Below are 23,953 nucleotides of genomic sequence, written 5' to 3' on the forward strand. Positions count from 1 at the left end.
AAGTCCTTGTCTCTGCTGGCTGCATCCCTCATGGCCTCCCCAGCTTCACAAGCATTGGTGGACTCCTAAGCTTTCCTAACGTGTTCAACTCCTGGGCTGCCCCAGTGGAATTCTGCTGCAGTAAAAAATCCTATCAGCCCAACTCTGCACTCCTACGCAGGGAACACTACTGCTAAAGCATCCTTGAGAGGCACAGGGATGTAAGAACAACCCCAAGAAGTGTGAGGTGTCCCAGAGCAGGTGGCATTGACAACCTTCTCCAGTTACCTCGCATCCTCTCTGAAATGCAGCCCCCCTAAACCATGGGGAACAAAATCCCAGAGGGAGAGTTTGTTCCTCTATGCAAGAGGTTCAGACAAAGTCCAGGAGGAATATGGAGATCGTGCTGCAGTCTGTACAACCAAACAACCACCTTCACCCATTCCCAGGGACAAGGTGGTTGTGGTACAGGCTTGGGATGCAGTGTCTGGTTATCTGGGGGGATGTGGATGCACTGCACGTTCTGCAAACACTGCGTAGAGGCAGAAGTTGGGGTCACAGCACCCTTGTGTCTGTCAGGTGCAGCTCTTCCTGACTCTGTCCCTAAGAGCACGCGGCTGCTCACTGTGCCCTGCTCTGTCGGGCAGGGCACAGTCCCTCTCACCTCTAGTCGGAGGGTCTTCTCAATGCTGCCAATCTGCCTGGCCGTGAAACTCAGTGTCACCTCCAACTCTGAGCAGGGATCAATGATGCCGTTATGTTGTGACAAGGAGAAGTTCTCAACAAGGTCATCCAGCCCACTGAGCTGCCAGGCCATGGGCAGTAGGGCGTTGTTTTTCAGGACCAGGGTCCTGCTGGCAGTGCTGCAGAGACAGGAAGGCACCTGGCATCAGCTGCTGGATGGTCACGCCAGCCTCGCCACCGAATGCAACCTGGAGCAGCTCCATCCCTGCCCCAGAAACCAGAGTCAAACATTTGGTCACAAGTCTGGAGTGCTTGTGGGATGACTGACCTGTGCAGAAGCAACTTGTCAAAAGACAGCTCCTGGGGGATGACCTCCAGCTTCACGAGCACCCCATGGCAGCACAGGCTGAAGACCACTGGGTTGGGGTTCTTCTCAATGCAGCAGATGAGTTTGTCTTCCAGGAAGCCAGCAGAAGTGGGGTACGCCCAAATGGTCAGCTCCTGGACCCGGCCGCACGGCAAGAAATGGAAAGAACACTGGGTGTGAGCAGAGGAGTGGCTCCTGGGCACTTGTGTGGTGCCTGCTCTACCTGCCCTTCTCCTACCTGCTTCTCCTTTGGTTGCAGGGTCATGCTGGGAGGGTCCAAAAGGAACGTCTCTCCTTCCTTATCATTCTCAAGGGAGAAGTGGACCTCTACTTCCATGGGGGAGATGTTGAGGATGGTTATATTCTCCCAGTTGCCAGGAAAGTTCTGGGCCTTGTACCTGTCCACAAAAGGGGAAAAAGCTGCAGAGGAGACGGTGGCCTTGCCACACATCGAGGAAAGCACCGTGTGCCAGCAGCGGGAGGTGGTGCTGGAAGACCCCGCTCTAACCAACAAGTGAGGGAGATGGATCCCAGTCAGGGGCATGGTCGTGTGCTCAACCTTGCCTCACTTTGATGCCTTCCCCTGTACTTGGGGCCTCCACCCCAGAAGCCTTATGATGCACAGGCCACTTCAAGAGTTTTTAATACAACGTAAATTCAAAGGTGCCTAGAAAAATAACAGCACACCAGGCACATGGGTTCTTTCCCCTTCTTTCCTGGGGTGCCTTCCCTGCAGGGTATAAAGAAAGGCTTTTGGAAAAAGAGTTTAGCTCATCTCTTTCAGAAAAGTCATGAAACTGTTTCATGGGTTAGCTCAAAGTCTGAGGAAAAGAAATAGAAAGCATCAATTCCCAAGAGGAATGGGAAAAGGTAACAAATGACCCTTCCTTCAGGTGTGGAAATGACTTTGGAGTGAAAGAGGCACACAGAAATCCCAGACCAGCCATCAACCTGGCTAAAGATTGTCTTTGGTTTTTAAACTATTTCCATTTCATTTCCTTGGGTTAGCCCTAGCCCTGCAGAACTCCCATGGAGACAAGAACTTCATGTTAAATATTATATCTTAAAAAGTGACAGTAAAAGTAGGAATACACCAATAGCTTCAATGCCAACGTGTTTAGGCAGACTTTATCCAGTGGTGAGGATGCAATGTCATTACAGGAAAATGTAATTCCTGCTGTAGGTTCCCCCTGACACCTACTGGGCAGGTCAGTCCTAAAACCTTATTACTAACTACAGATTATTGAAAGGTTTACAAAACCATCTACAGAATAATTGCTCCATCAGGCTACCTGCAGAGCTCAAAGCACTTCAAAAAGCACCATAAGGTTCATTTCCTAAGGGGTGAAGCTGAGCTGTGGAAGGGGACAAAAGTTGCCCCCCAAGTCACCTTTGGGCTGGCAGCAGCCTGTGGCTCTGGCCATCAAGGCACCCACCAGGTAGGCAGAGCAGCTCCTTCAAGGCTCATTTGCCTCTTCTCTGCTCAAGTTCACCTATGTGTCATCCTTCAAACCCACGTGTCTCCCAGGACTCTGCCTGGGACTGCCCTGGACTGTGCCACTGGGACAGCATGTGTCCAGAGACGTACAAGGCCCTGCAGATCCCGCTGCAGCATCTCACTCCCTACAGCCAGCACAGCAGGATGCTCGCTCGGGAGCAGGGAGCACATACCACTCTCGTGATTTCCCACACAGCAGCGGTCCAAAGTGGAACTGATTTGTGCTCTCAACATACTCCTTGAAGACGATTTCATCATCTCCTATGGTCTCCCTCCACTGTGGAAACACCAGCCTGGGCAGAGAAAGTGGGGAAGGAGGAGCTATGAGATGCTCCAAGGAGGAAATGTAGTCAGAAAGCCATAACCCTTCCTGGTGGCTGAGGTACCGTTTGCCTTCCCAGCTCCCAGCAGGAGCCCAGGAAAAGACACTGGGCAATCTCTGGCAGCATGATCTGCCCAGGCCAGAAGCCCAAGGGGCAGCCCTGGCTGTGAGTTCAGGGGGCAGCAGTGTGGGAGGCTGCCAGGGGCTGCCAGCCTTACCGTGGGTTCTGGCTGATGCTGGGGTACAGGCCAGTGCCGCTGCAGGGCAGCTCGTACAGGCGCTTCATTCCCACAAGCTCAAACCTCAGTGTCTGCTGAAACTTCCCTGACTTGGTGGGGCAGAAGCAGACCTTCAGTTCCACCTCAGCCTCGGCAGGCACTATCCACCGGTACCGCTTCAGCCTGGCAATTAAAGAGGAGGCTTCAGGCATTGCTAAGGAGCAAATGAAACAAGGAGGGTGCACTCGCCATCCCACGGAGGCACTGGCACAGGTTCGTTGCAGAGCTGGGGACAATGGACCTTGTTTGGCAAGAGGACCAAGAAGCAGAGGCATCACCTCCTCCCATGCAGCTCACCTGAGGAATTCTGTGGGGAGTGAGGCACTTGGCAGCATGCTTTTCTTTGCCTCAGATGAACTTCTGGGTCTTGTGGAGGGATCCTGGGGACTTTCTGTGCTCTGTGTAGAGATTTGGTTCTCCTTTGGAGACTTGTCTTTGCTGGCCACTTTATCCATCTTTGGTTGGCCCTTGGCAGAACTGCCCTTTGCATCTGGGGTCTCAGCCTAGGGGGAGAGAGAAAAGGGAGGGAGAGGTGAGCCGTGCCCTGAGACGTCCCCATCCTGGAAAGTAAAATGGGGGTTTGTTAACCAACAGAAGAGAGAATAAATAAATAAGTCCACCTGCCCATGGACTTGGTCTTTCTTATCAGTGTTTGTTTTGCCTAGGACACCCCTTCTCACTCAGGACCCTCTTCTCAAAGGCAGTTGACGGTTTTAAGTGATTTTTTTCCCTCTTACAGAGCTGCTCTGTCTCCAGCAGAGCTGTCTCTTTTGTCCCATCCCTGACAGAAAGGATACCTGCAGACACGGGGCCCCATCACATCCTCATTGCCTCTCCACAGTGATCCTTTTCCATCCAACCTGCCCCCCATGCCCCCATCTAGCCCGGTCCCTGCCCTGGCACCTTCAGTGCCGACACCACAGGAGCACCCACCAGATTGTCTTCCACAGCAGCACCTTCCGGTGCAACAATGGCGAAGGGCTTCACACGCTCCGCAGAGCCTGACCGCTCCTCCGGGTAGTCAACAATGGAAAGAACGGCAGCAGGGGGAAGGGGAGGCCCGTTGGGATGCAGTCCCAGATGTTTCAGCAGCTAAAACGGAAGAGAAAACCCTGTTTCTACTTCTGTCACCTTCACCCTCACACTCCTTCTCTACAGGCACTGAGCTTTTGGCAATGGGGTTTTTGATTTCTACCAAGTACAAGTGCTTTGTCATGCCCAGTGGGGTGAGCAGGCTCCAGAGCAGAGGCAGGAGCTACAAGCGGGACCGAGAGACAAACCTGTCCCCTGCGTGACTCAGCTGACAAAAACAATGACCATGAGCTGCCCTGCCCTGGGATTGTTTTTAATGATTTCCAGGCTGGGAAACTCTGAACAGATGGGATGCGTGTACACAGACCACTCCCACTTTCCACCCATCTGAGGGATAGTGATAACCTCGCCATCCACATGGATGCTACAGAGCCATTGTGGATCATCATCAGGGGCCTGGACAAGGCTCTGTGCCATTATCACCTGGGGGAAGCCAATGCTCCGAGGCCCAGGACCACGGAGAGCTCAGGATCTCAGCCTTGCAGGGTTTTACCTGGTCTTCCGTTGGCAGCCTCCCACTCTGCAGGATCTCCTTACGCATGTCCTCCATATTTGTGACCTGGATGTCCAAGCACGGCACCCCGACATGCTTGTCTCTGACTGCCCCTTCTGACACTTCGCTTTGGCTCTCCAGCTGAGATGACTGAAGACTCCTGTGGCTTCCATGTTTTTGTGCAGATTTCTTCACCACCTTCTCTTGAGGTTTACTGGTCTTCTTCTGATCTTTTTGTTCAGCTGAAGGCTGGGACTTGTTTTCCTTTTGGATCCCAGGTAACTGCAATGTACCCTCAACCCTGTCCCAGTAGGAGTAAACCTGTGTGATGTTCTGCTGCGATGACTCATAGATCTGAAACCTCAGGATCAAGTTCTTCTCCATCTCAGCTGCAGCATCTGCAATTTTGGTTTCCCCCTTCTCTGGGGCTTCCGTTTCCCCCTTCTCTGGGGCTTCCGTTTCCCCCTTCTTTGGGGCTTTCATTTCCCCCTTCTCTGGGGCTTTGGTGTCCTCCTTGTCTGGGATTATGATTTCCCACATCCTCGGGGCTGTGTATTTCCACTTCTCTGGGATGTTGGTTATCTTCATCTCCGGAGTTTTGATTTCCTTCCTCTCTGGGATGTTGGTTATCTTCATCTCCGGAGTTTTGGTTTCTTTCCTCTCTGGGATTTTGGTTTCCTCCCTCTCTGGAGTTTTGGTTTCCTTCTTCTCTGGGTCTTTGGTTTCCTTCTTCTCTGGGTCTTTGGTTTTCCCCTTCTGTGGTTTAGCAGGCTGCTTCACCAAGGAGACATCTTCCTTTTCCTCCTCCAGCTCCTCTTCATCCTCTTCATCCTCTAAGTCTTTTGACTTCTCAAGCTTTTGAGCCAGCTGCTTCAGCTCCCTTCAGCAAACAAAAACAGAAAACATCCCTGAGAGTCACCACCAGAAACACGGGCTCACTGTAATCCTGGCTGGCCCTGCACTTCACTCCTTGACCCTGAGGCCAGGCAGAACTGTGAGACCATTTCTGTGGATTTTCCACAACCCACAGAGGTTGGGAACATCCCAAGTGAGGGGAAAGGTGGGAGAGGACCTCCAGGACCAGCCAAACCTAAACCTTGGCATCATAAGGTCTCAACTGTGCAACCTCCCTCTTAAGGCACACCCACACACATCCAGTCCACTGCCAAAGGCTGATCCACCATCTCTCTGCACTGATGCCTGAAGGAGCCCTTTGTCTCTTCATTTCCCAGTTTAAACCAGATTACAAATTGCTAACATCTGCCTATCCCTCCTCCAATTCTTACTCGACTCATTCCGCCCCCTTCTCCCTGGGCATAGCCTGTTCCTTAGTGAGAATAATCCTATCAGTCAGGAAGCAAAGGCTGCAGGAACTCCTCTCCTGCAAGACAGGCTCTTGACAGCCAGATTTCCTGCTGGAACCCAGCTGTGACCAAGGCAAACTTGTGCTATCTGTCATGGAAACCATTTGGAGCAGCCTCGTCTGTCTCCTCCCCACAAAACCAACTTCAGCCTGGGCTGAACAAAGTCCTGATACACAGACTTGCTTTAAGCAGCCTCCCCTCCCAGCTCCACACTTTTCCTGTGTGTCCTGAGCTGGGCTGCCTTGCTGGAGCAGAGCTTCTCCTGTGCTTGACTACTGCTGCAGCTGAAGGGGAGCCTAAAGGACAAGAGCTTTTACGGTGTCCCACCATAAGGAGAACCCTGGCAGATCAGCATTGCAAGGACTTCGTCTGTGGCAGGACCAGGACCCAAACCAAGCCAGCACAGCTGCGCCCCACACCCGCCCATACCACAATCCCACTGTTTTGGTGAAGAAGGGAGATGATGAAGAAGGTGCAAATCAACATCATGGACTGAAGAGACACTTCTACAGGCAGTGCCAAGGCAAGCCCAGAGCCCTGCAGGCATCATCTAAGCTGGAGGGCTCACCACTAAAATGGAGAAGATGATGTTCCATCTCAACAGAGGAAGGTCCTTCCTCTCTTGGGAGCCAGGGAACTGAGAGTGGCCATCCTTGTGCTGCTTCTGGCCTTTGCTATCAAACACCTCGGAGCTCTAACAGAGTCCTTGGAGCACAGAAACCCTCCAGAGACACTACCCTGAGCAGAGGCCCGTGGAAGGCTTACTCACCTCTCCCTCCGTATTTTCTTCCTTTCCAGGAGTATTCTATCCATTTCAGCTTTCTTCTCCTCAGGGAGAGCATCATATTCATCCTCATCCATTAGCAAGAGATGTTTTACTTTCCTCTCAAGAGCTTCGTTCTGCTGCCGCTCTTTAGCACAAACCAGAGAAGAAACCATGAGTGACTGCAAGCAGAGCTGGGTGCTCTGGGTCAGCTGCAAGGCTTCACAGCTTTTCCCAACCCAGCCTATCATACCAGGAGATATTGGGGAGCTCATATCCCTGCTCCAAAATTCAGACAATCCCCCAAACTATGGCCAGGCAGTGAGCTCCTGTGCTTTGCCTTGCTTAAGTGCACCAAGGCTGGGGGCAGTCGTTCGTCACTGAGCTACAGCAGCTTGCACTTGTGCCCAAGCTTTCATGTTAGAGATTAAGGTGAGTCTTAAAACCTCAGATCTCCTGCAACTCTGAGATGAGTGCTGGTTCCACTGAGGCAGAAGGTGGAAAGATGAATAAGAACATTTCTTACAAGCTCTGCTGCAAACCCAGATACACAGAGATAAGGCTGAGAGCTTGAGAGAGAAGATTTGAGAGGGATGGAGATATCTCACCTTCCTCCTGTCTTTCAGCTTCCTCCCTCTTTCTTTCAGCTTCCTCCCTGGCTTTGCAAGAAGCATAATCCTGATGCAGGTTCACAATGTAGATATGATGACGATTCTTGACGGCTTTGAGCACACAGAGCAGAGAAGATTCCAGGCTGCTTGCAAAGAGGCTCTCCAAGCCGTCAAAGATCGCTCCCTTGTAGCAGTCTTTGTGCTGCAAATCAAGGCAAGAGTAAGTCAGCCATCGCACAGGGGGGGCTCGCAGCTGGACAGTAAACCCAGATGTCACAAGGCACCAGCTATCCTTGTTCCAAGTGCATTAGCTAAGGCCAGCTTGGATCTTTCCCTATGCTCTGCCAACTAAGGGCATCTGCAGCTTTCCCCAAGGTTCCCTGCACACAGTCCAGGACCCTCCAACAGCACGTACAGACCTCCTCCTCCTCCTCTCCGAGTCGCACCTCCCTGCCTGTCTCTCTGGAGCAGGAATGTCTCCTTTTCCCCCACCCCACGTACCTTCAGCCTCTCAGAGAGGATGTCCACCAGCAGGTCCTCGGGCAGCACACAGCTCAGGCAGTTCAGCTCTTCCCCGCTGCTGCTGCTGATGTTCAGAGGCTGCGGTGCAGGAGCAGTGGAAACCGTGACTTGTAACGTGGACCATTGTAAGGAAATGAACCCCAGTGGAACACTCTGAACAGCTCCCACTGCTGGGCTTGGAGCTGGGGTTCTGCACCAGTGGAGACCAGAACAACCCTGCGGGGCAGGCCGGCGGCTCCAGGGGATGGATGGTCCTGGAGGGCCGATCCCTTGGCCAGCAGAGACCCAAGCTTGCAAGCCCCCGCTGCAGCCTCCCAGCGCTTTGCTCACTGCCTGCAGCCACACTAGCCAGGACTGCACTTTGATAACAAGCCACTGAGAACCAGTGGAGTTTGTCTGCCAGAGCACATTCCCAGCCCAAGTCATGCCCAGCCTGCCAGCTGGGTTTGGCACTATGGACCCGCATACCAGGGCCTAGCTGGCACAGAGCCTCCTCTGTAAGCAGCCCCTGCCCATCTCAAAGACAGCGCAAAGGTCCCAGGCATCAACCAGTGCAGATCATGTTTACCTTGGGGTCCATTTTCTTGGGTGTGCTGGCTGCCTCCTTCTTCTTTTTGTTCTTGCCTTTGGTGCTCCCCTTGAATTTTTCCCCTTGTTTTTTCTTGGACTGAATAGCAAGCTTAGACTTTTTACCTGCACAGGGAACAGATGGTTCAGGGGGGCTGTGAAAAGCAAGTAGGCACCTTTCACCACAATGGGCACAACCTTGGGCCCTGGAAGGAACAGGGCACTTTCTCCCCAGTTTGCTGGGCACTGGCAGCGCTGTTTCCCAGAAATAGCTCCCTCTCTGCTTCTTTTACCAGCATGGTAAAGCACACCATCCCATACTTGATTTTAAAGCTAGCCCTATGTCCCTCCCAACAACTGTGCATGCAGGTGACACAGCTCACATAGCAGCTCCCCTATGGATCAAGCCAAAGATTCGTCCTCCAGGAGCATTGTTTCCATACACTGCACCCATCCTGCATTCTCATGTGGAGACCTGCAGTCCTGCCCCACTTGCATCACCCGTCTCCACTGAAGCTAAATCCTCCTTGTGGGAAAACCCCAGCTGGGACCCAGAGACCCAGACTCTTCTTCCTTCCACCAGAGCTCCCAAGCCAGCCAGGTTCAAAACTGAGCAATGCAAAACTTCCCCCTGCACCAAACCAGATCTGGCCTCACCCTGCAGAGCTCAGGGCGCCAACTGCCCAATAGGTTTCATGAAAGTCTCCAGTCTCACGTGGAGAACAGCCCAACGTGCACGAGCTGTGTAACCTGACAGCGGGCATAGGTAAATCTCTGGAGAAAAGAGCTCATCTATAGCATGTCTCTCATTGGAAATTCCTCTGGAAGGCGTTTGCGAGGTTACACTCCTAGTCAGTTCTCTTGTGCTTAATGAGCCACTTCAGAGGGCTTTGTCCTTGTTAAAGTGGGCAGCAGTTCTGCCTGCTGCCCATGAGGAGCAAGCTCAATTCAGCTTTGAGGAAATACAGAACATTTGGGAAAGAGACAGGCGTGCTTCACCCCCCTTAGAAAACAAACGTGCCAAGAACGGCAGCAAAGAGGACTATAAAAGAACTGCTGAGCCCTTAAAATCGATTTTTTTTTTAGAAAAGCCAGAGATGCACTTCACGCATGTTCCCTAAGAGACACAAGAACTGTCCAACTGCTGCTCTGAGTAAGCAGAAGTGCACAGTCATGGTGGGGTTCTCAAGCCCTGGCTCTAGCTCCAGCATTTCTCCTTACTCCCTTTGTCTTCGTTTTCCAGCTTCTTGGCAGCCTCGGTGCAAAGCTCCCGGGCACGGAGCCCAGCTTCGCTCCCATCGTCGGCGATGGCCTCTTTCACCACGGCGTCTATGGACAAGTAGTCCGCGTCGTAATAGTAACACAGGGCCGCTGCTAACTCTGACTTTCCTGAGAGAGAGAGGAGGGCTGCTTGGTGACACTTGCACACGAGGCATTACAGGCCCTGGAAAAATCTTGACCAGGATTTCAAAGTTACAAGGACAGCGGGAAAGCAAGTGTCCCTCCAGGGGAGGCCATGAGGGAGGCAGCTTGAGCATGCTTACAAGCTCTGAATTCTAGAGCCAAGAGGATCATCTTCACCTCCTGCTCAGCTGAGGGCTTTGCCTCAAGCAGCACGGTCCCCCAGGGTGCGTTTCTCCTGCTTCCCCCTCTGCCTGCAGCCCAGGGCTGCAGCTCACATACCTGCCCGGGGTGCCCCGTGGACGATGACAACAATCCCTCTGCACTGCTGTGCTGCATCTGAAGACGGCTCCACGCCCATGTGGCGCATGACAGCCCGAGAGACGGGATCCCCAACTGCTTTCACCAAGGGCTCTGGGCAGAATGCGACACTCCCTTGACATGCTGCAGTGCAAAACCAGATGGAAAAGTCAGCCTCCTGCCTACCTTTGATCCTCATCATCCTCCCCATCTCCTCAGATCCCAGGAAAGGAGACTTGCTGAAAGCAACATGAGCTTGTTCTTTTGTTGCTAGGAAGGTGCAAATATAAAAGAGCCAGTGATATTAGACCTGGTTCTACTGGCTGAAGAACTTGTCCAGTCCTAGTCTTTGTGGCTAAGGCACACAAGAGAATATCCTGATTATCTCCCCAGTCTGTGGTGGGTAGATAGGAGCTTGCTTTGGCTACACAGGGTTGGTAGAGGATGCAACAGCCCTTCACCCAGAGCTCCTCCACCCAGCTGGGGGACGGGCAGCTGCTAAAAGCATGGGCTTTCCCCGGAGAACAAGGTGAAAGAGAGTTCAGGGTGTATGGGCTGGACTCCCTGCTGTGTCCACAGTCAAAACAGACACTGTCAAACCCTCGCTGTTTTTCTCACCTGATGCTGCCTTGCCCATGTCCTGGGCCTCAGCATCGGCCTCAGCGTCAGCCTCAGCCTCAGCCCCGGCCTTGAGCTCTGCCTGTTGAGCCTTCAGCTTCTCATGTGCTTTGTAGTCCTCCAGCACCTCTGGGGGCAGCGTCTCACCCACAGCACGTGCAGGCATCAAAAAGGTCTTTGGGTACTCAGACCCCACCACCCTCCGCAGAATCTGTGTGTGTAGGGAAGAGAAACCATATGCAAGATTGCTTTCCTCGCCTTTCATCACACAAACAGACTCAGCAAACCATTTTCTCCCTCCTCCCTTCCTCCCAACACCACAAACTATTCAAGTCCTCCCACAGCATGTCAGCAGAGTTGGCTTTGCCCTGGGGATTGCCTCCATCTCCCTGGCACTAGCCTGGGAATGCTGGAGTGCTGAGAAGCTTGGGCAGCATGTGCATGGGACCAGACCTGCCTTCTCACCTTCTCCTCCTCAAGGTACTGCTCATCAAAATCCAGGGAGTAAAACTCAATGGGGAACTTGCACGGGTTCTTCACCACCACTGTGGCCTCCAACCCCTCGCTGCCCACCAGCACCCATCCCATCTTTAGTGCTGGGGGACTGAACTCCAACCGTGACTCCAGACCTTGTCCTGAGAGGTACAGCTTTAAGTGATTGCTGCTCCCACAAATGTTAACCTTCAGCTCATTCCTGTAAGACCTCTGAAAAGAGAAAAGCGCAGAAAACTCATCCATGAAGACCCAGGTGACAGGACCCCAAATGCAACCCTTGCCCTAAAGTCAGCGTGTTATCAGTCCCTCCAAGGTGAATGGAAACCAGGTATTTACTTATGCTAGGGGCTACAGTGTCTGTGTCCTGGGTCTGAGTAACTGGAATGAATCCTGGTGTGCACTGTAAGTGGGTATTTGGGTATCAGACGGATGTACAACGGATTGTCAGATGTTTTCACCTAGTTATGCAGGAGTGCAATGCTCATGAGAAGGGCCCTCGGGGTTACAGTGTCCAGACACAGTCCTGGCACTGCTGCATCAGGAAAACATCAGCTCCAGGAGAGAGAGACAAATGAGTTCTCGCTGGCTAGAAATAAGGGTCATCTTCCCTGCTTAGTGTTTGGCTCTGGTCAAAGCCAGACGCAAGATGGTTACATCTCTCGAGCAATTAAAGATCCCTGGCACTGTCTGCAGGCACAGAAGCACTTGTGTCCATCCTGGTACACACTGTCAGTTTCCAAGACCCAGTGACCACTGGCAAACTACTTTTGGGAATGCTCCATCCTGTAAGTTGAATCCCCAGCTGCATGGGAACGTGCAGGCAGGCCAGAGCCCCAGGGACTGCTGACAGCACACCGCTACAGCTAACTGTCCTGCTGTACCCAGGAAGGTGTCTGGTGCCCGTTCTGTCTGTCCATTCCAGCAGCAGGATGAGCCTAGATTAGCCCTCCCAGGGTTATCCTCTGCCAGTGTGCAGCTGCTCTGCACCACGTCGCAGCTGCAAATGGAGCCAGGCAAGGGGGAGGCTGAGGGGAGTTGGTGTGGCAGGATGTATCCACCTCCTCTCTGCCACAGTTGGTTGGTGCATATGCAAGAGATAACCCAGGCGAGTCACAGGCCCAGCAAGGGGTCATCTCTGGCACCAGAAGGGCTCAGGCCCCCAGCTAAGAATCAACATTTTAGTCTGGAAAGCAAATGTGGGAAGAGATGAAAGAAAAATAAATATTCTTGACCAAAAGACACGGTTCTTCTGTCTAGAAAAGCCCACACCATTATCATGGAGACAGAAGCCTTCTACATGCATGCAATGAAGGCATGCAGGACTTCTTCCCACAGTCTGGAGCAAGATCCGTGGTTACTTTCCTGGGAATCGAGGGAAAGGATTTTGATGTGTGCTCCATCAGGAATTGGATGGTGAGAAACACTGGATCCTAAGTTATATTATTTCTTCGCTAGCTGTAAAATTAATGGTACCTTTAGCCCCGCATCTAACACAAGCTGTCTCTTTTTGCCTTATTCCTGTGTAGTAATAGTCTGTTTTAAGTCTTATGTCTGTTAGCTCTGAAGTCTATTAAATAATGTTCATTCTATCATAGACTGAATCAGGCATTATTAAAGAACTTAGGAATGAGAGTGGGTTTTGGGATGCTGGCCATCCCTATAAAGCTACTGCCTGCTGTCAGAGGCCTGGGCAAAAGGCAGGGACTTATTTAAAGCCACATCATCCATTCAGAACAGTTGGGCACATCCCCCCAATGTGCCAGGAGGCAGCCACAGAGCCCTGATGCTCTCTGTGCAAGCTCCCTGTGGGCATTTCAAAGCACATCTCACAGGAGTGCTCTGTGGGGTGAACGGAGCCACACTAAGAACGGGGCTTGCAGAAAGCTCCCCGTGAAGGCCGAGCTCATCCCACACTCTCTGCAGCAGGCCCTCGTTTCCAGATGGCCCTGACACCCCTGGGCTGACACCTGCCAATCTCACCTCTTCCTTGGGTGCAAACTGGATTTCCAGGTTCTGCCACTTTCCTGGACCAATGATTCCTCTGGAGGGCATCACTTTGAAAGGACAGGGATGCTCCTCCTTAGTCTTCTTCGGCCTGTCCTTCAGCTTCGGACGTATGGGCGGTATAAAGGGTTTTTTCTGTTGGGCACAGAAACCAATCGTGGGAGGCCTCCTTGGTCGGCGGGGACAGAGCCTCAGTTCCTGTAGCGCTCTGAGACACTGATATGGGGCTGAGAGCACCCACAGCCAAACCAAGTGTGGCCCCATGGCCTCGAGCTGGAGGGAAAACCCGCAGACAGGGCAGGCAGATGGGGAACTACTGTCCTCAGAGGAGGAGGAATGGGTGAAGATGGCAGGAAAGCAAAGCATCAGCTAATGGAACAGGTCCAGGCAAACCAGCCTTGATCTAGACCCTCAGAAGCTTCCTCAAACACGCTGTAGACCCAAGTGCTCAGGCAGCCGCGGGAGCAGAAAGGGCGAGAGACACAAAGAAAACCCAACCAAGAAGTTCCGTGTTCCACGTTGCCTGTGCTTTACCTTAGGCTTGACCTCAGAAATGAACCATTCGCAGGGTACTCGGAACCAGTTGTAGAGCCGGACTGTCTCAACCTGGCACTGCCCAACGATGGTATCATGGAACTGAAATCTGTCCTTGGAGAGGTTGAGCGACTGTCCAAACACTTTGGCACGGAGGTGGATGTGACACGTGGGGCCTTCTGTTACCTGGAGAAGGACAGAGAATTCAGCTGAGAGTCCAGGTGACATCTGCTGCTGTGCCCAGCCTGCTGTCTGCCCAAAAAGCTGTGGTACCATGATGGGCAGCACCACATCCACTTCTCCCACTGGCTGGCGGGTGCTTTCAAAGCACACTTCAAACGACATGGCGCATCTCTGGGACAGGTTCACCTCCTCCAGGTTCACTGTGAAACCTTGAACAGATGAAAACAAAGCAGCTGAGATACACAAGAAACACAAAACGTGTCATAAGCACATTAAGGCCTTACAGGGGTCCTGGCTGAGAAGTCTGGGAAAAACCCCATGCCCTGCTGTGACCGGGACAAAAACCTAAAGGGTGCACCTGAACACCCCTCAGACACAGTGAGCCACTGGGATGGAAGCACAAACTTGCCTCGAGGCCTCTTTTGGAACCTGTTTTGATCCACCAGAGGAACTCAAAGGCCGTTTCCTCAAGAAAAGATTAACACAAGTGCTGTGACAGTGTCAACTTCAAACAAAGCACTTCTAAACCACAGCAGACCCCACTGGTTTGCAAAACAAGCCCACAGAGTGCTGAAAGAAACTTGATGCTCATAGGAGCCAAGGACAGAAGATGCCAGAGGTGACCAGGGTGATGAGCTCATCCTGCCCCTGCACTGAAGCATTAAGGCAATTGCAGGCAGGCCAGGTCCCCAGGCACAGCTGGCCAGGAGAGTTCAGGCTCTGAAGCTCCCATCAGGGGCACCGAGAAGAAAAAGCTCAAAAACCTTAAGTTCAGTAGCTTAAGCTAATCTGTCTGAGACACCTCCTTCAAGCCCACAGGAAGTGTCTCCAGCACTGCCTACCTGTGTCCTGCAGGACAGACTCATCGACTTGGAAGGACACTTCCATTGGCCCAGGGTTGCTGATCTCCACAGTGCGTTTTTCAGTGTAGCCCTTAAGGACAGTGCCCATGTCCAGGATGTACTCAGGCAGCTCAATGCTGGAAGAAGGAGTAAGGACAGTCCTTAAACAACAGCCCAGCTACATGTCCAAGCAGACGGAGGATGCAAATAAAGCGGCTAATTCTGTATTCATTCCTGTAAAAACTCAAGCAATGAAACCCCAGACCTGACCGCCTGGAAATGACTTCAAGAAGTCACAGGGAGTGCAGGTCCTAGGTTTTATCAGCTACCAAAGGTACTGAAAGTAAAATTAGTTTAAAATGGACACTGGTCACAGCTCCTCTGCTATGAAAAGCCAGTAGAGGTGAGGACACTGGGCCTCAATAAAACTGCTTAGCCTGGTGTACAGCGTGAGCCTGAAATTGCTTTGGGGCCTACACGTAAGATTTGCCTGTACAGGAAATCTTCACTGCAACCAGAACTGCCACCGAAGCAGCACCAATAAGCATAATAATCCGTTAATACTGGCAAAATTCACAGGAAGGTCCTTTCCCAGAGCAATCCAACTCAGGAAAGCACACGAATGATCTGTTTTGCAGAGCATTTTCTTCCTGAAGTAGAGCTTCCTGTGCCTGTGCTGCATTACAAAGGAGCACAGGGAAAGTCACCTAGGTAAGACCTGCCACCCCACCAGCACGTAAACCACCTGATTTTGGGTTTTAAAGGCTTTGCTGATGTGTGCAGTTCCCTGCTCTTTTTGTTTAGTGTGCTCTGTTAGTTGGAACAAAGACATCAGCTGTGAGTTGTCTCTTTCAGAGCTAGTCAACAGGGTCAGAATCTACGCTATCTGGAAGGGCTTGAAGGTCTGCACTGGGTCCCCTGAGCTCTAGGGCAGAACCCCATACTTGTGGGAAGCTGGACAGTCCCAAGTTCAGCATGATGCTGGGGAAGGGAGGGCACTCAGTTGCTCACAGAGAGCGTGTCACAGCAGCCACCAGGGCCAGACCCTGTCTCAAGTCCCCAGCTATTGCCAGCTCTGCAGGCACAAGGAGCTCCCAGGAGCAGGAGGCACTGCTGGGTGTTACCCACGGGGCACCTCGAGATGGGCATGGGAGTCTCCACTCACTTGACAAGATTCTGGCGCATCTCCTTGCCAGGGAACAATTTCCCGGTGTGAATTCTCTGCCGCTCCAGAGCAGCCTGCCTTATCAGCTTCTTCACCAGCTTTTTTTGCATCCAAGTGTCCCACTGAGGGAAGGGAAGACAGTGGCTGGTTAGCAAAGGTCCTTCCCAAGGCCCAGCTTGTACCTGATAGAGTATCCCACCCTGCTCTTGTTGAGAGGGAGGATGGGGTGCTCCTGTCTGGCTGCTCAGTGTCTGGGACACCGCCTGCTCTCCTAACCAGGACCTCATCTCCAGGGAAGTAACTCCAGCATCTTTGCCTGCCCAGACACTGTTAGCAAAGCTGATCTGGCCAGACACACAGACAGACAAGCCAGGAACCTGCCAGAGCTCCAGACACTCGCCTGCCCTCCGCCAGTGCCAAAGCAGCTTGGACAAAAGCTGTCTTGAAAAGGAACCGGGACCAAGCCGGTGCCTCTTGGAGATGAGCACTGCCAGCACAGTCCCATGGCACAATCAAGCAGCTGCTGTTCAGGTCTGTAAATCTGGCAGGGTTTGGGCTGGGACCAACAAACTGCCTAGCAATGACCTGCATCTCCTTCAAAGCACCCTCAACTCCATCCCTTGAGCATGGCCTTCAGGAGCCCTCCCTGGGGTAGCCAGGAAGTTGGTGCAACCCCAGGAGAGACCATGACCAGAGGGGCAGCCCCTGGGCCAGTGCTGAGCAGACACATGGACGGGAGTGCGCAGGGAGGTCCCAAGTGCCATCAGGGCACCGGGAAGCTGCTGTGGGCTGCAAGGGGCTCAGGTGACATGGAGAGGGTGGCATGTGCCAAACAGGGCTGCAGCTGTTCTTACTACAGTGTCAGAGCCAAGCATGTGTGACTTCAGATTCTGAATCGCCAGGGTCTCAGTCTTCAGTGTCTCAGCCTTCTCCCAAATAAGTGATTTATCTTTTTCCCTGCGTTGTTGCACATTTTTAATGAGCTCTTCCAGTGCCTTCTCATATTTTTCATTTCCTGAAGGAAGAAAACATCCACAAAGAGAAATGTTAGCAAAGTGCCATCCCATTTAAGATGCAAAGTCCCACTTCCCCAACACTGGCCTCTCCCAGAAACAAACCCCTCAGGCTGTCTATGAAAAGTGGATGCTGCTGCTGCTGCTCTCTGAGTCCTCATGTTCACTCCCACCCATCTTCCTCCCCACAGAGCAGCTTCTCTTCCCCTGCAGTTATCATGCAAACCCAACCCTGCCAAAAGCCCTGCCAGCCTCTCTTACAGCTTTCCCAAGCCATCATCCTTCCAGGAGCCTGCCAGACAGACAAGCTCTGCAGGATGGTTCCTGGGACAAAGCCCACATGGGATCCTCTGCTCAAGACTCAGGAAGCAACCAGAGGGCTTGAGTTGGTCTGGGAGTCCTGCAACCCTCCAGCCTTGGTGGAGGTGGGCATGAGCTGCCCTATGGGCATATGGTAGGGAACAAAACCAGAGGGGCCCTTCCTGGGGACAATCAGGCAGTGCCCACCTTTGATGTTCCAGGGCAGGTTGATACTGGTAATGGGAAAAACCGCTTTTCCTTTCAGGCAGATATTTTCTGGGTCCAGGTCAGCCACTTTAAGTTCAAAAATCCTGCAGAAGGCTCCTGGTAATCCTGGGAGGTAGGAGAATGTCAGCTCTTTCCTCTCACCACACCCAATGGAACCCTGCAGGTATGGGAGAAGAGGGAGGGAATGAATCAGAGAGCATTTAATAGGGGATGGCTCAGGGGACAGACAGGCTGAGAAGAGAAGACAGGTTCTCATCTAGAAAAAAACATCAGACCACATCACTTTCTAACTTCCTTGTGCCCAAAAGCTCACACCTCCAGCCCCATGGTGCAGTGTGTCCTCCTGAGGTCTGGCAAGGCTGCAGCCCCAGCACAGGCTGATGTGAGCACAGCTCTGCTGCTAATGGGGTTTTCCCTCTGCCAGCAAGGGCCTGCCTCAACAAAAAAAAGGTTCTTTTGCTGCCCCTGTGGAAGGGAAGTCCCTGCACTCAGCAGGGCCAGCAGCTCCTCTCATCCCTTGTAGGAGACAGGCATGAAGAAATGGGAAGGCCAATCAGCTTCCTCTTCCCACTGCAAGGAGGGACAAAGGCAGGAGTGCTGCTTCAGCTCAAAGACATCCAGGCAGGACTGAGCAGCTTGGACAGTGGTGGGATGCTGCAAGTACTTCTCCTTACACTTCCAGCCCCGCTTCTCCCTGGCCCCCTCACTGCCCCACAAAGCTGCTGCAGAGAAGCAACGCTGGAGGAGGGAGGGACCGGCACAGAGGCTGGGACAATTTCTGGCAAAGGAGCTTCAAGCCTATGTAAGGGATGTGTAAGTGCTGCTTAGCACTGGCAGCAGGGAGGCAGGGCCAAGGACTGTGTCCTGTGTGATCACACAGCCTGGGTAAGGCGACCCTCAGAAACGCTCCAGTGCCAGCACAGCCAGAGATTTCAGCTGTCGAGGTCCCCAGAGTGACTGTGAGGACCCGGTTTCATTTTTATTTATGCCTTAACCTATGTTATAAATCCATTTTCTGACATGGGGTGAAAAATTACTGTTGGGCTTGTACGTGCGCTGGGAGCCTTAACTCATCCCGCTGGTCGGGACCATACCCCTTCTTTATCAATAAACATTTTTCAGATAGAATATTTGTTGCGTTTGTGCCTTATTTTCACCCGAGAAATCTATCAAAAAAAACTCTCCTCTACTCCCCTTACAGAGGGGCAGGACAGTGACCAATACACTTGTACCTCCTGCTGGTGTCTGCCCTGTGACAGCAGAGCCACCCACCAGGCAAGGCTATGGGGGAGTCTACAGGAGAGCGCTTGTTTGACCTTCTCTGCCCACAGCAGAAATTGCTTGCAGTGCTCTCTCTCTCCTGGCGGGGTTTGGGGTTTCCCCCCCTCCCCACTTTTTCCCCTCTTTCTTTCCCCTCTCTTCCCCACCCCCGCACCCCTTTCTCCCCTTTACTCTCCTGAGCCACCTGACACAGGGCTGGGGTCAGTCACTTGCGCTACTTACACTGCTGGGTTTGACTGTAAACACTCCATCCAGAGCTTGGTCTGCAGTGGCAGTGCTGGGGTTTAGCACCCAGTCGAATGGTATCTTGCCTGTGTTCGTCAGGACGACCTTGCTATGATGAATTTCATTAAACATCTGGAGAGAAGGCATAGGAGGGGGAAGTTACAGACCCAGGCCTGCTGCTGGGAATCTCCTTCCTCTTTCCTGGGGTTGAAAGCAGACACATCGTGGGAGCAGGGACAGGGGAGGAGATACAGGCACTTGGGAACCTGGGGAACCCCCAGGCACAGGGCACCTGCCCAGAAACAGGGAGCTCTGGCAGCACACAGAGGTGTGGTAACAACCATGTCAGGGCCAGTAATAAGTGAACCAGAGGACACGAGTCCTGTGCACTCTGAGGGGTCACCAACAGCCAGGAGAAACAAAGGAGGTGGCACTGAGGCATTCCAGAAGAAAAGGCACCTGCATGCAAATAGTGCAGGCCACAAGGGAGTCACACAAGGCCAGCAGCTGGAAATATCTGTGGGCTTTCAACTGCAAAGGAGTGAAGTGGGGATTACTCTGGGACAGTCTCTGCAACTACAGTGGCTGGAAGCCCAACTTCTTCCCTTGATTATTGTGTGGATTAAGCAAGAGCTTTAAACAAGGGCACCTCCTTGGAGGTCAGGCTTTAGGAGTGGATCAGCAGAGGGATGTCTCAGGGACATGCCCCTCAGAGCATCCCCACTGGGACCCTGCCTGCCCCAGAGGCAGTGTTAGGAGCTCTTGAAAAGGAGGCATTCCCAACATTTTGGAGGGGGGTGGAGATGGCCGTTTTAAACCAGCTTGGATGCTGGACGTAGCCCTCAAAGGTTGTACTCCCAAGCCACAGAGCCAACAAAGGCTGGGAAGGGGAGGGAGCCCTGGAGCGAGGTGGGCAGGAACCCGCTGGCCGTGGTTCCAGGGCAAGGAGCTGTGCCAGGGGACATGTGCGGTACCTGGACCCCGCAGTTGATCTCCCGGACACTCAGGGAGTAGTGGATGCGTTGGGCCTCCCCGGTCAGCTCCACATCATAGGTGGGGCCTCCCTCCACATTGCACAGTGCCGTGACACGGGCGATGCTGTTGAGGTGGCCAGAGAAGCGGAAGGTGACCTGCTGGCTCTCTCCTGGCTGCAGTTCACCCAACAGCGGCAGGATCTTGAAAGCCTGGATGGAGGACAGGAGAGATGGAGGTGTTGAGCATGGAAGTGGATGCAGAAGAGCAGCTTGGAGCGAAGTGCAGCTGTCGCCGGAGGGGCCTATTCCTCAAACACAGCCAGAATCACCCAATTCTCATCCTGCATCCATGCCACTGACCAGTGGAGGACCATGGGGAAAACCTCCCATACTCATGGATCAATGCATTAATTATACACTACATTAAAGTGAACTGGGATGTCTCCTGGCAGCAAAAAATTCTCTCTGATGCACAACTTGCCTTTAAAAGCATTTCTTCCTGCTTTTAGAAAAGGAGACGACTCAGAGTGAGTGCTCTTGGAGCTCAGGGAGCTCAGGAAAGGACTCCAGCCCAGCTCATCTGACCCGAGACTTTTCCCCTTGCTCTCTGATTTATATGCTGCTTTCTCAAGGTGCTACAGCAAAGCTCCTGCAAAAACTTCCTATGGACCCGATGAGGTCCAAGGGCAGCAATGGCCTCCATAGGTGCTGCACAGCGTCCTGGGGCAGCCCTACAACATGTCCTGCACGGCCTTTCCAGTGACCAGTTGCTTCAGCAACACTGGAGGGTCTGGCTCTGGAGGGATGTGAGGCTCCTCTGTGAGTTATGCTGAAGGCCACCAATGGGACTGGGAGCTTGCCACACTGAAAGGGAGACCTGCTTGCCACACTGAAAATGTGGAAGTGAGACAGATTCCCACTTACCTGGTCCACTGGGATGGGACTGTAGTTTAGCTCTATGGAGTGTCTGAATGCCCCCAATCCTAGGGGGACGTAAGAGTGTCCACGAGTATATGGCGGCACCTGAAAAACAAGCCATCTTCCATGCTAGGAGGAAGAGACAGCCACTTTGCAAAGTCTCATTTTGTAAGACAGCTCCAGGGCCACCACTGGCAATACTAGCTTTGGGGTGAAGGCAGAGACCTGGAAACAGGTGGTCTGGCTGGGTTGGGAAGTGGGTACATGGAGATAAGGGTTCGTCCCAGCTTGCTCTAGGAAGGAAGCTGGAGATCTTCTAATATCATCATGATGCAGATAAAGACCTCATTTGATATTGTAAAGAAAATAAGCCAAAAAAATCCCACACTCAACACAGGTCTGTAGGATCTGAGTGAGTGGGCTTCTCCAAGCAAAACTCTCCTATTTCTCCCTCCCCAGATACCCCAGGCCCAGCCACTGGCCCTGCTGCCCAGCCCACTCTCAGGGCACAGGACAGCAGGGCAACAAAAAGGGAGGTCGGCACGAGCATGACTTTTTGGTGGCAAACTGGGGAGGCAACACAAGCAGTAGATGTACAAGAAAATCTACCTCTGTTCCTGTAAGTCCTTCCTGTCTGGCAAGACGCTGTAATTCTTCAATGATTGGGGATGGCACCTCCACATTTCTAATCCTGAAGCGTCTCTGTTGAGGTGTCGAGCAATCCAAACAGGTTCTCTTCTCCGTTGGTGGGTGGGGTTGGAATTTAGGTGGGTAAGGCTCATATCTGGAAAATAACATGACTATGAACAGGGACCTGCAGTGGGAGGGAGGGACATGTGCACAAGCAGCTCCTGGTCAGGATGCAGCCCCTGGATGGGGGCTGGTGTGTTGAGCTCAGAAATGGTCTGATCCAGCCCTTCCCAAACCAGGCTGGAGCAGGTCCATGCTCAGAGCAGCCCAGGGATGATGCTGGGCTTGCAGTGGTGCACCCAGCTGGTAACTGCTTGCAGTGAAGAACTACACAGGACAGGGATTAACACCTTGCAGGGATGCAAAAAGCACAGTGGGAGAGGAAAAGACAGAGAAGACATGCAAAAAGGTGAGATTTGAGGCACCAAGGGGCAGACCTGGCCAGTGATGAGCCAGCACAGCCCCTGCAGTGCCCAAGGCCAGAAACTCTGCATCTCTACCAGGTATTTATCTGGAATGTTTCCCTGACAGTGGTGGGGGGGGTTGGTTAACATTTTCCAACACTCCCAGGTGATTCAGGTCACATTCCCCATTTTCAATTGAAGCAGGTGCTCAGGGTAACTCTGCTTGTGTTTCTAATGCCACATGAGGGACACAGTTGAGCCGTGCCTGCCTGACACCCTGCTGAGCTGCAAGTGTTCCCCACACAGTCAAACACGACCTGGATGCTCCATTCCCAGACAGGAATTCAGTGCCTTTAATGACCTGCTCCCCAAAGAATAACTGTCTTTAGCTTTGTAGCTTGTTATCTAAGGCTGGGTTTCATTTCTGCATGAGAGGCTCTATCCATCATAACCCCCACGAGATCCCTAATCATTTATTCCACTGTCTTTAGTTTTAATAAATGGCTTGAGGCAACTTCCCAGGACCATGGTGCCCAGACAACAGTATTTTTCACTGTAAAATTAAACTCTCTGAGAGCCTGGGATGGGAGATGATGTGATGAACAAGTCCTGCTGCTGAGCAGTACAGAACCCATAAGGGACATGTTGCAGTGGGGAAAAGTCAAAATGAGTAACAAGTGTCACAAAAAAAGGAAGGGAGTGAAGAATCCAAGGTGTCCACTGAAAGCTGACCCTTGGGAGAGAAATTGTCCTGGCACTAAAGGAGTTGTCTCAGAAAAGAAGGAAAGGGAAGGTAACAAGATGTTCAGCATCAGCCCAGGCGCTAAGCAGCTCTTTCTCTGGTGTGAACTGGGACTTTCTGGGCATCCTCCAGCACAGTGCAGGGAGGAAGGCAAGGAGCAGAGAGCAGCTCCTCTGCCTGCAGACAGGACCCATCCCAAAGCACAGGGGCCAACCTCCACCAGCACTGTGCAGCTGGGACTAGGAGCCCTTCCTCAAGGTGGACATTTGCCTCAGGCCACCAGAGGCCTGAGAAAGCAGCTTTCCCCCCAGCTTTCCTTCCCAGGGGAAACCACTACGGGGGCTACACAACACTAAATTGGTGGAAAACACCTACTCCCTGAGCATCCAGCCTGACCATGGCTGGTCAGTGTTACTTGCACAAGGGAAAGTCAGAAGCAATTTGCCAGATCCCAGGCAAACAGCTCTGTTCTTTGCAAAGTACAAACAGGACACCAGGAAGAAGGGCTTTAAGGAGAGGGCAAAGGTGCACATACCTCAACTTGTTCACCTGGCTGTCCTCATGGAATGACCAGTGGTACTTGACACAAAGTGGGCTGTTGTTGGTTATCTCCAGAGAAAGCACTTTTTCAGCGCCGGCTTTGATGCAGCCAAACTCCAGGGCACTGGGCTGGATAAGGAGATTCGGGAAGTGGACTTCTCCCCGAAGGGTGATATACTCCTTGTAAGGATGGCCTCTGACCATGTCTATTGTCAGAACCTTCTCTTCTTTCCAGCTATGAAAATCCCGTTCATAAGCTGGGTCAAATGCAACGTAGAGATGACTGGTCTCGCCTACGTCCACTGTCACAGGCTGCAAGGAGATGAACAGTAATTAATCACCCGTGGGATGACGTCCCAAGGTCTGACTGCGGGAAACAGTAAACGTTCAAAGTGTGACCCCACGGGGGCTTCTCAGTTCACCCTCATTTCTTTACAGCGAGGGTCTGACTGCAGGCACCACGCTCTGGCCCGAGATCCTCTCAGGCTACCCTTTCTGTGCTCAGCAGCAATACAAGGGGATGGCTGCTGGAGAGCTGGGATGCTTTCCAGGAGAC

General features: G+C 52.6%; 1 protein-coding gene across 1 annotated transcript in view; it reads right to left on the reverse strand.

Moving 5' to 3' along the window:
• Positions 1-23,953, reverse strand: part of LOC138112759 (hydrocephalus-inducing protein homolog) — a 78,946-nt gene that overhangs the window by 14,429 nt on the left and 40,564 nt on the right. Inside the window, exons 22-49 of the mRNA XM_069020358.1 lie at positions 23,393-23,709; positions 21,631-21,805; positions 21,028-21,126; positions 20,104-20,313; positions 19,127-19,261; positions 17,603-17,780; positions 16,937-17,097; positions 16,083-16,204; positions 14,918-15,054; positions 14,166-14,284; positions 13,893-14,078; positions 13,335-13,493; positions 11,325-11,564; positions 10,860-11,070; positions 10,224-10,385; positions 9,762-9,929; positions 8,542-8,666; positions 7,953-8,126; positions 7,449-7,653; positions 6,847-6,988; positions 4,714-5,593; positions 4,062-4,220; positions 3,426-3,631; positions 3,069-3,251; positions 2,702-2,821; positions 1,269-1,428; positions 992-1,164; positions 644-842 (exon numbers count right to left, since the gene is read on the reverse strand). Of these exons, the coding sequence (XP_068876459.1) occupies positions 644-842; positions 992-1,164; positions 1,269-1,428; positions 2,702-2,821; positions 3,069-3,251; positions 3,426-3,631; positions 4,062-4,220; positions 4,714-5,593; positions 6,847-6,988; positions 7,449-7,653; positions 7,953-8,126; positions 8,542-8,666; positions 9,762-9,929; positions 10,224-10,385; positions 10,860-11,070; positions 11,325-11,564; positions 13,335-13,493; positions 13,893-14,078; positions 14,166-14,284; positions 14,918-15,054; positions 16,083-16,204; positions 16,937-17,097; positions 17,603-17,780; positions 19,127-19,261; positions 20,104-20,313; positions 21,028-21,126; positions 21,631-21,805; positions 23,393-23,709 (5,505 nt within the window). The remainder of the gene's footprint in view (positions 1-643; positions 843-991; positions 1,165-1,268; positions 1,429-2,701; positions 2,822-3,068; positions 3,252-3,425; positions 3,632-4,061; positions 4,221-4,713; positions 5,594-6,846; positions 6,989-7,448; positions 7,654-7,952; positions 8,127-8,541; positions 8,667-9,761; positions 9,930-10,223; positions 10,386-10,859; positions 11,071-11,324; positions 11,565-13,334; positions 13,494-13,892; positions 14,079-14,165; positions 14,285-14,917; positions 15,055-16,082; positions 16,205-16,936; positions 17,098-17,602; positions 17,781-19,126; positions 19,262-20,103; positions 20,314-21,027; positions 21,127-21,630; positions 21,806-23,392; positions 23,710-23,953) is intronic.

The sequence above is a fragment of the Aphelocoma coerulescens genome, chromosome 6 (assembly GCF_041296385.1).
Source record: "Aphelocoma coerulescens isolate FSJ_1873_10779 chromosome 6, UR_Acoe_1.0, whole genome shotgun sequence".
Taxonomy (NCBI): domain Eukaryota; kingdom Metazoa; phylum Chordata; class Aves; order Passeriformes; family Corvidae; genus Aphelocoma; species Aphelocoma coerulescens.